At 52.9% G+C, this 12,407-nt stretch overlaps 1 protein-coding gene across 2 annotated transcripts; it reads right to left on the reverse strand.

Moving 5' to 3' along the window:
* Positions 1–315: 315 nt before the first annotated feature.
* Positions 316–9,750, reverse strand: LOC119934834 (testis, prostate and placenta expressed). 2 transcript variants are annotated; one of them, XM_038754373.1, is made up of 9 exons: positions 9,662–9,750; positions 5,117–5,341; positions 3,419–3,480; positions 3,118–3,192; positions 2,794–2,956; positions 2,072–2,130; positions 1,049–1,113; positions 870–902; positions 316–507 (listed from the first exon to the last, which is right to left on the reverse strand). In XM_038754373.1, exons 2-9 carry the CDS (start codon positions 5,337–5,339, stop codon positions 477–479), a joined length of 711 nt encoding a protein of 236 aa, XP_038610301.1. In that variant the 5' UTR covers positions 5,340–5,341; positions 9,662–9,750; the 3' UTR covers positions 316–476. The 2 variants fall into 2 exon arrangements, with proteins under 2 accessions (XP_038610301.1, XP_038610302.1); XM_038754374.1 differs by lacking the exon at positions 3,118–3,192.
* Between the last annotated feature and the right edge of the window lie 2,657 nt (positions 9,751–12,407).

Below are 12,407 nucleotides of genomic sequence, written 5' to 3' on the forward strand. Positions count from 1 at the left end.
GGGGTCAAGGCAAAGAGACGGGGCAGGACTGAGTTCCTAACCCCAGATCCTTCGGGCTCCCAGGGCTAGGTGGAATCTCCAGCCCTGCGGGTCTTTAGGAAAAAGGACAACCAGGTGGAGGCTTTAGTCTTTTCACTAGCCCGGAGGCAGGGGGCTGGACTGGGTGACCTCTTTAAACCTCTTCCAGCTCAAGGGTTTAGTGAGCGGTAAGACTCTATGCTTGACACTTCTCCCGCCACCCCCTCCAACCTGAGCAAGGGGTTTCTGATAAGTCTGGACCCCCCCCCTTTCCTCTCTCATGTCCACATAGCCAATCGGGTTAGTTAGTTTATTTGTCCAAGGTTTCTCAGAGTGTGGTGGCCCTCCCCTTACATCCCCTGCCCAGCATCCTTCTTCCTTTGTCCAGGATTCAGGTGGTCCAAGGTTGAGGAGATGGGTCAGAGACGCCTCATCCTTTCCTCTGTATTTCCTGCACGTTAGCGCCACGGCAAGAGGAACTTGGAGCGGCTGGGGGGGGGGAAAATAGATTTTCCGAGCGATCCCCTGGGGCAGGAAGAGCCTCAACAGTGACTGGAACTGATTCCCTGCTTCTCCCCCTCCCGCCCCCCAGCCAGGATCATCCACCTGGAAGTCGGGGACCCAATCGAGGAGGTCAGCGCCACCATCCTTCCCCCTTCCCAGGCTCCCCGGCCACCTTAAGGATCTGTCCCCCTGTTGCCCCTCTGTCCCTCCCTCTCCTTCCAAGACTTGCAGGTCCCTGGTTTCCCCCTCTTCTGCCCCTTTCTTTGTGGTGGGGGGTAGCCAGGACTCGGAGGAGGGTGGGGAAGGGGGCTCTGAGTGCCTGCTATCTGTCTGGCCCAGCCCTGTACCTGTAGGATGAGCCAAAATGGCGGAACACATTTCTGTTGGGAAAAGGAACCGGGAGTCAGCTGGGAAGAAGCAAGACCGGGAGTGGGGTCTTTCTTGCCCCCAGCTCTCCAACAGGGCTGCGGGACCCTTTCCTCCCCACCCCAGCTGCCCTGCGCGCGGTGGACCCAGGACTGCTTACAAGCCTTCGATGGGCAGGGGCTGCGGCCCGTATCTGTTCAGGTTTGAGTTCTGATTGAGGCAGTACTAGGGTAGATGGAAGGAGGAAGAGGTCAGAGAGGGGTGGGGAAGGGGGCAGGGGTTCGGACCCAAGGGGCAGTGGCTGGTCAGGGGGACGAACTGCCCAGGGAAAAAGTCATCATGGTCATTAAAATGAGCCAGGCCATTCCTCCGTGCTCAGTGTCCTGGTCCTGGGGTGGCGTTTGTGGCTGGACTTCCACCTGAATGTCCTCAACTTTCACTTAATAATAATAATAATTGTGGTATTTCTTTAGCACTTACTGTGTGCCAGGCACTGTACTGAGCGCAAATCGGGTTGGGCACAGTCCCTGTCCCACTTAGGGCTCACAGTCTCAATCCCCATTTTACAGATAAGGTAACTGAAGCCCAGAGATATGAAGTGACTTGCTCAAAGTCACGCAGCAGAAAAGTGGCAGAGTTGGGATTAGAACCCGTGACCTTCGGACTCCCAGGCCTGCTTATCCACTACACCATGCTGCTTCTACTCCCCTTCTCCCCACCTTGGCCATCACCTCCTCCCAGGGAGAGGGCTGGCCCAGGGAACGTCTTCATTTGGCTCCCTCCCCTCCCCTGCTGACCCCCTCGGCCTCCACGCCTCTTGGTGAAGCCGAGAGCGGGAGACTGGGGAAGCAGGAGAGGGAGAGTTTGGTGTGTGGATCCTGGTCAGCGGTGCGGGGGAGAAGGACGTTGAGCTGGACAGGGGAGTCGGACTGGAGCACCGAGTGGGGAAGCCCCAGAGATAATGATCCAAGGGGACTCCTCTCCTTCCCTCTTTCCCTGGGGACTGGGGGAGATGGGGACCCTGGAAGAAATGGTCTGCATCTTCACCCCACCTTCGGCCTGTTTGCTGCCCCATCCCGTGCTCCCGTGCCAGCCCCGGACCCCCGCTATCTGCTTCTGGCCTACTGTAGGTGGGTCGCCTTCTCTCCGGGGGCCCAACTGGGGAGGGGGGTCACAGTCCTACCCGCCAGCTCTGGGTGACATTTGGCTTCAGGTACCGCACGGCGTAAGAGCTGAATCCAACTGCAAAGAGAAACATACTCACAACTGCACGTGTTTGCACGCAGGGGAGGGTCTCTTTCTCCCACTTCTCCCTTGCTGCTTCCCCCACCCCTCTTCCTCCAGGAGCCCACGGCAAGTTGGGAAGCCAGAGGCCATGGAGGGGGCTGCAGGGAAGTGAGGGAGAGGACGAGGGTCCCCTTGTCCCTCTGGGCTTCCTGCCAGGGAGACTTTACTCTGGTTCTTCGGCAGGAGCTGTGGCCCCTGCACTGGCTAGGAGGGGCTGGAAGGGAAGAGCCAGGTTAGGTTCTCAGCAGGGAGAGGGGCAGGGTTCCCCAGGGCCTCTCAGGGCTCGTGGCTGCAGGCTCCGTGGCGTTCCTGCCCTGGACCATTGGCCAGGCAGAATTTGGCATTGAGGGCTCTGCCTGAGGGGGAAAGTCTTCCCCCGGAGGAGATCGTGGGACCATTCTTGCCCAGTGGGCAGTCCCGGATGGGGACCCCCATGCCTCTCCTAGAAGCATTTCCTCCCCTCCCGCTCTTGCCTTCTGGGCCTGGGGAGGAAAGACAGGGCCCGACCCTGGGGGAAGGCACCATCCGCCCACCCAATATCCCTCTGGGGCAAAGCCCTGGGCCTGCCCCCACCACTCAGGCTGCTCTCCGAGACCCACCCCCCAATCCCCAACCAACTCTTCCTCTCCACTTTGGGCAGCTTGAATTCTCCCGCTGCAGAGATGAAGCGGGAACAGTCCTCCACGGCCTGGGTGAGTTTCGGCCAGTTAGCCTGGTGCAGAGGAGCCAGCTTCCCTTCCCGGTACCTCTCGGTGAGTCTTTGGCCTGTCTCGGTCACGTCCTGCAGGGGACCAGAGCCGGGGGTGGGGGGTGAGCGCAGCCTGCCTTGCTGAGGAGGACCCACGGGGAGGGCCCATGAAGACCCCGAGAGCCCCAGATAGACCCACCGCGGGGAGGAGGGGAGGGGAGACCCAGAGGTTTGACGGGGGGTGGGCGCGGCACCTCCAGCCTCCACAGGGCTGCTCTTGGGCTGCTCGCCTGGACCCTTCCCCCAGAAGATCTTCCGCTGACAGTCTCCTGGAAATCCTCCCAGCAGACCCCAGAAGGAGATGGGAACAGCAGGAATGATGTCTCCCCATGTTACCGACGGGGAAGCCGAGACACCCAGAAGGAGCAGGGTGAGCCCTTGTGGAGGCAGGGAGGGGCCCCCGGAGGTCTAATTGACCCAAATCTATCCCACTGGTGGCCCCACCCTGCCCCTGGAGCTGGCCCCCCGGGCTGGGGCCAGAGAAGTCCATCTCACCAAGCACGCCAGGCGCTTCTTGGGCTCCCCGAGAAGTGTGAAGTGGGCCTGGTCAAAATCCCCTGTACGGGAAAGAAGGAAAAGTGCAGGGGAGGGTCTCCTTCCCCAGGTTCCCCATTCCTACTCCCCTCACCCCTCCACCCCTTCTTGCCAGGGGCTTTGGGAGGCCAGGAGCTGGTCAACCTGAGCTCCTCCCTTGGTTCTAGTCCGCTGGCGGCTCTTCCGTGAAGCTGGTTCACCAGAGGAAGGGTATATTAGGCCTAGTGACTCTGACTCCCTTATCTGAGCAGGGAGAAGAGGCCACAGGCAGACCCAGAGTCTCATCTCATCTAATCTACCAATTTTTCAGGTTCCTGGGGAGGCCAACAGCCCCTTTACCCGAAGCTCCCGAGCTACTGAATCTTCCATCAAAATAGCAGAGGCTGATTTGCTTATTATTTGCTCCACCCCCGTTATTATTAATAAGTGTCTAATAATAACAACAATAATAATAATTGTAGTATTTATCAAGCAGCGTGGCTCAGTGGAAAGAGCACGGATTTAGGAGACAGAGGTCATGGGTTCCAATCTCAGCTCCGCCACTTGTCAGCTGTGTGCCTTTGGGCAAGTTTCTTAACTTCTCTGTGCCTCAGTTACCTCATCTGTAAAATGGGGATTAGGATTGTGAGCCCCACTTGGGACAACCTGATCACCCTAGCGCTTAGAACAGTGCTTTGCACATAGTAAATGCTTAACAAGTGCCATCATTATTATTGTTATTTATTAAGTGCTTACTACGTGCCAAGCACTGTAGTAAGCACTGGGGTAGATATAAGATAATCAGGTTATAGTTCTTGTTCCACATAGGGCTCACAGTCTAAATAGGAGGGGGATGTAACAGGAAGAAATTGGGGGAGTGACAGGACTGAGGGGCCTGCTCACCTGGAGAGGAGGGGTGCAAATCCAAGGGGGAGGGGTTAGGGAGAAAACCAAGTGCTTAGTACAGTGCTCTGCACCTATTAAGCACTGAAATACCACTGATGGGTTGAACCCCTGGAAGGTGGAAGGCCAGACAAGGGACAGGAAGCCCTATTAAATGTCAAATGCAAAAAAACTCCCTTGAACTTGGGGCCTTTCTTCCCGAGGCTCCCAGCCTTCTGGCCACCTGAAGCAGACAACCAGTACCAGGAGGCAAGATCAGACCAGGCTTGCAGATAATAAAACAGTTACCAGCCAACAAGGCTTTTTGCTTTGAACCATCCATCTCTTCCCCTAGAGTAGGTCCAGCTTCATTTGTTCAAAACTCTCCCTCTGAGGGAGGGAGAGGGCAGCTGGGAGTTGAAGCAGCTTAGCACAGTGGATAGAGCATGGGAGTCAGAAGGAGCACAGTTCTAATCCTGTGTCCACTGTGTGACCTTGGGCAAGTTACTTCACTTCCCTGGGCCTCAGGGACCGCAACTGTAAAATGGGGATTAAGAATGTGAGCCCCCCGTGGGATGGTCACTGAGTCCAACCTGATTAGGTTGTATCTACCACAGTGCTTAGAACAGAGTGTGGCACATAGTACACGCTTAACAAGTATTGTTGTTATTATTATTATCACTGTGTTTTGTCCCTGCAGAATAAGAGGCCTAGAGAGAGTAAGGGAAGGAATCGAATCAGCCCTTTTAGCCTGCTCTCAGCCGGAGGGAAGCCCCACATCTGTTGACTTGGGGTTACCTTTGGTGAGGAAGGTGGTCGTCCTACAGTGCTCATCAGGAAGCCTGGAGTTGGCCGAGTCTATGTCCATCTGCCTCAGGGTTGGCAAGGATGGGTGGTAGATCTGACTTTTCACCCCAGCCAGCATCACTCTCTTCCGCCCTTCGGGCAGCTCGACGGCCCGGGCGGAGGCGGCCTGGGCCGGTCCGCCATCCAGCGAAGCCAGGTCAATGATTTGGGCCATGACTGGAAAGGCCAAGGGCAGAGAGAGGGTTGGACAGAGCCCACCCCCGGCTCTCAGTCAGTCAATCATATTTATTGAGCACTTACTGTGTGCGGAGCACTGTACTAAGTGCTTGGGAGGGTACAGTATAGCAATAGACACATTTCCTGTCCACAAGTTTACAGTCCAGAGGGATTTAACCTTGCCCTTACTCTTTTAGTGAGGCCATGCAGGAGAGCACCAATTCCCAGTGGTCATACCAGTGAGCGAGCCCAGGAGAACATCAGCTGTTTGTGGCAGGGGCTTGGGTGACCTAGGTGGGACCGGGGAGGGGCTTTGTAGATCCTCTGCCTGCTCACCCCTGCCAACTCTTGCAAGCCTGGGACCAAAACTGACTTCTAAAGTGTGTCCTGCCCCGAGGAGATTGGTGGTAAGAAGAGAAACTGAGGCCCAAAGCTGGGGGCTTGGAGGGGGGGCACTCAGAGCAAGTCAGAGGTTGTGTGACTGCCAGAAGGACTGGGCTGCTTCATTGGTTAGAAGATTTCCATACCACCTCATGCCTTACCTTGAAGAAGTTTCTTTATTCTCCTTAACTCCTTATTCTTCTCCCTATCTCCTTTTTTGTAATGGTATTTGCTAAGTGCTTACTATGTACCAGGCATCATATTAAGCTCCGGGGTAGATACATGATAATTGGTTTAGACTTCGTCCCTTTCCCACATAGGGCTCGCAGTCTTAATCCCCATTAACAAATGAGGTAACTGAGGCAACAGAGCAGTTAAGTGACCTGCCCAAGATCACACAGTAGACAAGTGGCAGAGTGAGGACTAGAACCCTTCTTCCCAACAACCCTTCTCCACCCGCCCCCCCCCCCGGCTCCCCTTACACACCCTCTGGCTAAGTCTTTTTGAGGCTTATCTTGGTCTCTCTTCAGGTCCCAATTATGCCTCATCTTTAGAAACCTTTGCTCCTAGGGCAGAGAAGACTCTGTGGAGAGTCAAAAGGGAATTTAGTCTCCTGTTCATATTGTCTGTGTCATCATCATCATCCTCTCCTTCCAGGTAAACATGACCCTGGAACTGATTTGCTTAATCATGTGTCCCAGATCCTCTCCACCTGAAGGGATTGTGATTTTTCAGAAGTCCCCTGGGTCCCGCACTGAATCGGTCCCTGCCCCAGCTGAGGGGACTGAAGGTCCTGTAAAGCCCCCCTGGAGACCACCTTGGCCTGGGCCTGGGATTCTCAACCCCACTGCCTGCCTTTCCCGATTTGAGGGCCCCTGACTCTCCTGGAGAGGTTTCTGTGAGGTGGCCCAGGCTCAGAGCTGGCAGCTGAGCCACTTTTTTTTTAAATGGTATTTGTTAAGCACTTACTATATGCCAGGCACTGTTCTAAGCACGGGGTAGATAGGTACAAGATAATCAGGTTGGACACACTCCCTGTCCCACGTAGGGCTCATAGACTTAATCCCCATTTTGCAGATGAGGTAACTGAGGTCCAGAGAAATGAACTGACTTGCCCGAGGTCGCACAGCAGACAAGTAGCGGAGAGGATTAGAATCCAGTCCTTCTGACTCCCAGCCCCCTGGTTTATCCACTAGGCCACCCTGATTCTCCACGTTGGATGGCACGTGGCATCCTGGCTTCATATTGTGAGTCCTCCTTGAGCCCTGCCCCAGGGGCCAATCAAATCTCGATGGATTGGCCTCTGCACCACCCTCCCCCCATTCAGAACAGTCCTGAGTGGGTCACCTGGACCCAAACAGCTGTCAGGGAGCAGGCCGGGGGGCCCCTGGAGAACTGGTACCGTCAGTTCTGTATCACAGCCTCTCTGGAAACAAGCCTGGATGTAGTTTGGACTTTTCTGGTGCCTGACACCATCCTACTGCCTCCCAGATTCTCCGGGGCCTCCTGAGGGACCACTGATGACACTCGAAGACACCAGGTGCCTAGACCAATTTCTGTTCCCCGGCACCATCCTGCGGCCTCCTAGCTTCTCTGGGACTTTCTGAGGTGCCTACTAATGACACTCTAGGACACTGGACACCTTTTTACCAATTTCTGGCCCTTGTTGTCATCCTGTGGCCTCCAAGCTTCTCTGAGACCCTCCAGAGGTGTCCACTGTTGACACTCAGGGACAGCAGGCACCTCTTGACCAATTTCTCCCCAAACCAGCCAGGAATCAGAAAGAACAGGGCAGCTGTGGAAAACACCATCCAGTATAGAAACCCTACTGGAGTCCCCCGAGTCCAAAAAGGCAGGGGAGAGGAACAGTACAGGGCTAGGGGAAGCAATCTACCTGCTAATCAATATCTAGCTGGGCTCAAACCCGTGGCCCTGGGGCAATTCTGAAATATTCTGACTCTATAATATAATAACTGTGATATTACTATCATCAGTGGTATTTATTGAGTGTTTGCTGTGTGCAGAGCACTGTACTAAGTGCTTGGGAGAATACAGTTCAACAGAGTTGGTAGACCAGTTCCCTGCCTACAAGAAGGACTGTATTTGTTAAGTTCTTGCTATGGTTCAGTCACTATACTAATCCCTGTGTTAAGATGATAACCAAATAAGTCAGATAATCAGCAGAGGGAGAGCAGGCATTGAATCTCCAGTTTAGAGATGAGAAAATGGAGGCACAGTTGTTCAGAACAGTTAAGTGAGTCACCCAAGGTCACACAGCAGTCCAGTAGTGGGGCTGGGTTTTGAACCCAGTTCCTCTGACTCCCGCGCCTGGGCTCTTTCCACTAGGCCACACTACTGCTCTAAGGACTGGCTGGGTTAAAAGAGAAGCTGGAAATGTTTTTCCAGGAAGGAATGTGGGTTTGGGCAATTTCTTCACTAAATGTGGGTTGCTTGTGGCCACAGACACAACTAGAGGGGGAAAAAGCCAGCCTTGAAAGGCCTTCTTTTCCTCCCCCCGGCCTCAGACCCCAGACTCTGGGGTTTTGGGAGGCTTCCAGCCTTTGTTCTTTGGCTCAGGAGGGAACCCAAGCCTGGAGGAAGGTGTTTTTTTTTTTAAGGCATTCGTTAAGTGCTTACTATGTGCAAGGCACTGCACTAAGCACTGGGGTAGATACAAGATAATCAGGTTGGACACAGTCCCTGTCCTATGTGGGGCTCACAGTCTTAATCCCCATTTTACGGATGAGGAAACTGAAGCACAGAGACTTTATGTGACTTGCTCAAGGTCACCCAGCAGGGAAGCAGCGTGGCCCAATGGAAAGGGCCCGGGCTTTGGAGTCAGAGGTCATGGGTTCAAATCCCGGCTCCACCAATTGTCAGCTGTGTGACCTTGGGCAAGTCACTTCTCTTCTCTCGGCCTCAGTTCCCTCATCTGTAAAATGGGAATGAAGACTGTGAGTCCCCATGGGACAACCCGATCACCTTGTAACCTTCCCAATGCTTAGAACAGTGCTTTGCACATAGTAAGCACTTAATAAATGCCATTATTATTATTATTATTTTTAAGTGGCAGAGCCGGGATTAGAACCCAGGTCCTTCTGACTCCTGGCCTGTGCTCTTTCCATTAGGCCACACTGGTTCTCATTACGCCCTCGCCCTGACCAGTCAGGGTGGACTTTGCCCGGTGGGATTGAAGGTCTGGTGAGTGAGGCTGAAGTTCTTCACGGAGACACTGGGGTCCAGGGAGAGATGCCAGGGCCTAGGGAGAGACACTGGAGCCCAGATAGAATGGGAGCTTTCTCAGACCAACTGAGCAGTGAGGGAAGAAGAAGAGAGCGAGGAACCAAAAAGGAGCGTGGAGCGAGCCAAAGGCCCCATGGAAGGGATAGAGTCCACGGACGAGTGATTGCCAAAGGTCACACAGCAGACAAGTGGCAGAGCCGGGATTAGAACCCAGATCCTTCTGAATCCCAGGCCCGTGCTCTGTCCACTGTGTCATGCTGCTCCTGGGACCATTGTAAATCCTAATGGCCTTGACATTTTAGGTGTGATCTCCTCCTGCTTTTTCCGGAGGGTTGTTTTAGGGTTTGGCCCTCCAGTCATTAATTTTAGAGCACCTCTTATGACAGCACTGTAAGCTAGCACTTGTATATATTTGTACATATTTATTACTGTATTTATTCTACTTATAAATATTTACTACTCTATTTTATTAATGGTGTGCATACAGCTAAAATTCTATTTATTCTAACTTTTGACATCTGTCTACATGTTTCGTTTTGTTGTCTGTCTCCCCCCTTCTAGACTGTGAGCCCGTTGTTGGGTAGGGACCGTCTCTATATGTTGCCGACTTGTACTTCCCAAGCGCGTAGTACAGTGTTCTGCACACAGTAAGCACTCAATAAATACGATTGAATGAATTAATGAATAGAGTCTCACCCGGATGAGCCGATATCTACTTCCGCAGGCTGGCGCTTCCCACCGTGAGCGCTTCCTCCAGGGCTCGGCCTCTCAGCCCTTCTGTTTACCGGTCCCCCATCACCAGGGCAACAGGCAGCTCCAATCCAGAGCCGTTGCCAGGGCGGGAGGGCACGGTTGCTAAGGAACCAGAGCTGTGCCCCTGCAGCTACGGGGAAACCAGTGACCCCCCATTCAGTTGGGCTGAAAGAGAGGCCCCTGGGCTGCTTCAGCTCCCTACAAAAGTGCCTGTTTGTTTCCCTGGGGGATAGAAATCATGGAGCCGGGGGCAGTTTTGGAGGGGGAGACGGTCTTCACAGTGGCGGGGAATGCTGAATAATAATAATAATGGCATTTGTTAAGCACTTACTATGTGCAGAGCACTGTTCTAAGCGCTGGGGGGTTTACAAGGTGATCAAGTTGTCCCACGTGGGGCTCACAGTCTTAATCCCCATTTTACAGATGAGGTAACTGAGGCTGAGAAGTTGAGTGACTTGCCCAAGGTCACACAGCAGACATGTGGTGGAGTCGGGATTCGAACCCATGACCTCCGACTCCAAAGCCCGGGCTCTTTCCACTGAGCCACGCTGCTCCTCACGCTTCTCTCACGCTGAAGCATGGAGAGAGTCCGGGAGCCAGAAACCCAAGCTATTCCCCAATGAATCAATCATATTTTTTTAACATTTACAGCGTGCAGAGTACTATACTTGGCGGAGTAGAAAATAATAGTAGACATGTTCCTGGCCCACAACGAGAAGCAGCATGGCCTAGTACAGCGTGGTCCTGGAAGTCAGAAGGACCTGGATTCAAGTGCTTAGTACAGTGCTCTGCACACAGTAAGCGCTCAATAAATACGATTGAATGAATTCTAATCCCCCACTTGTCTGCTGTGTGACCTTGGGCAAGTTGCTTCACTTCTCTGTCCCTCAGTTACCTCAGCTGTAGAATGGGGATGAAGACTGTGAGCCCCACATGGGACAAGGACTATGTCTAACCTGATTAGCTCCTATAATCCCAGAGCTCAGTGCAGTGCCTGGCATGTAGCGCTCAACAGATACCATTAAAAAATGAGCTTAGAGTCTAGAAGGGGAAATAGATATTATTGGAAAGAAATCAATATGCATGTGCTGTGGGGCTGAGGGAGGGCTGAAAAAAGAAGCAAGTGAAAAGGTGAAATCTAAGTGCAAGACTGAAGGAGTGCGCGGATCCAGGCTTACTATTTATTTTGTTAATGATGTGCATGTAGCTTTAATTCTGTTTGTTCTATTTTGACACCCGTCTCCATGTTTTGTTTTGTTGTCTGTCTCCCCCTTCTAGACTGTGAGCCCGTTGTTGGGTAGGGACCGTCTCTATATGTTGCTGACTTATACTTCCCAAGCGTTTAGTACAGTGCTCTGCACACAGTAAGCTCTCAATAAATATGATTGAATGAATGAATCAACTCAGTCGAGGGACGTTTCCCTGGATTGATGCAGTTGAATTGACTCCAGAGCCGGGCTGGTGGGCGACGGCACGGGGCTGGGCTATCTCGGGCCTCCGGAGCAGGCTGTGCTGTCAGCTCTACACCGATCAATCAATCAATTGTATTGATTGAACGCTTACTGTGTGCAGAAAACTGTACTAAGCACTTGGGAGAGTACAACAATGTCGACAGGTTCCCTGCCCACAGAGAGCTTACAGTCTAGAGGGGGAGACAGACATTAATATAAATAAGTTACAGATACGTACATAAGTGTTATGGGGCTGAGGGAGGGGTGAATAAAGGGAGCAAATCCAAGTGGAAGGGTGGCACAGAAAGTGAATAGCAAAATGAAAGCGCAGAATACCACCGCTGCTGCTCTGGGTTAGGCAGCCTGCTTCCTGGGGCCTCAGGTCAGTGCAGTCTTATGCTTTCTTTCCTATCACACTCCAGCACTCACGCTCTGTTTCTACTACACTCCAGCTCACAGTCCCCATTGCTACCCAACTCCAGTGTGCATTCTCCAGTCCTCCCAAGCTTACAAGAAGCCGTGGCCTAATGAAAAATAATAATAATGGTGGTATTTGTTAAGTGCTTCCTGTGTGCCAAGTACCACCATCCTAAAGGCTGGGATCGATACAGGCAAACCGGGTTGGACGCAATCCCTGTCCCACATGGGGCTCACGGTCTTAATCCCCGTTTTAGAGATGAGGTAACTGAGGCCCAGTGAAGTGACTTGACCAAGGTCACACAGCGGACAAGTGGCAGAGCCAAGATTAGAACCCCGGTCTTTCTGGCTCCCAGGCCTGTGCTCTAGCCACTAGGCCAAGCTGCTTCTCGAGTGGGTAGAGCACGGGCCTGGACGTTAGAGAACCTGTTTTCTAATCCTGGCTCCGCCACTTGTCTGCCGTGTCACCTTGGGAAAGTCTCTTCACTTCTCTAGACCTCAGTTACCTCATCTCTAAAACGGGGGTTAAGACTGTGAGACATAGACTGTGCCCAACCTGATTAATTTGTACCAGCCCCAATGCTTAGTACAGTGCCTGGCACACAGTAAATACCTAACAGATACTGTTAGAAAAACAACAACAAAAAAATCCCTGAAAGAAACAAACAAAACGAAACCGGTCCCTGCTGCACCGGTAACCATATGAAGGACATTTTAGGAGATTATCACTGCTTCCCCAAATCCTGCTAACTCTCTAGGCACAGTAGCAGAGGGATGATGGATGGAGGCTGCTGGGTCAGCAGGGCCAGGATTAGCTCAGT

This window comes from Tachyglossus aculeatus, chromosome 11 (genome assembly GCF_015852505.1).
Source record: "Tachyglossus aculeatus isolate mTacAcu1 chromosome 11, mTacAcu1.pri, whole genome shotgun sequence".
Classification (NCBI taxonomy): Eukaryota; Metazoa; Chordata; class Mammalia; order Monotremata; family Tachyglossidae; genus Tachyglossus; species Tachyglossus aculeatus.

What these genes read in the sequence shown, in the direction of transcription:
- LOC119934834 (XM_038754373.1), bottom strand. Translation starts at nt 5,339, where the DNA reads ATGGCCCAAATCATTGACCTGGCTTCGCTGGATGGCGGACCGGCCCAG. An exon ending in GCCCAAAGTGGAGAGGAAGA is followed by an intron (nt 2,131 to 2,793) that starts GTTGGTTGGGGA and finishes TTCTCTTTGCAG; the next exon opens with TTGGATTCAGCTCTTACGCC. An exon ending in CATTTTGGCTCATCCTACAG is followed by an intron (nt 508 to 869) that starts GTACAGGGCTGG and finishes CCCCCCCCCCAG; the next exon opens with CCGCTCCAAGTTCCTCTTGC.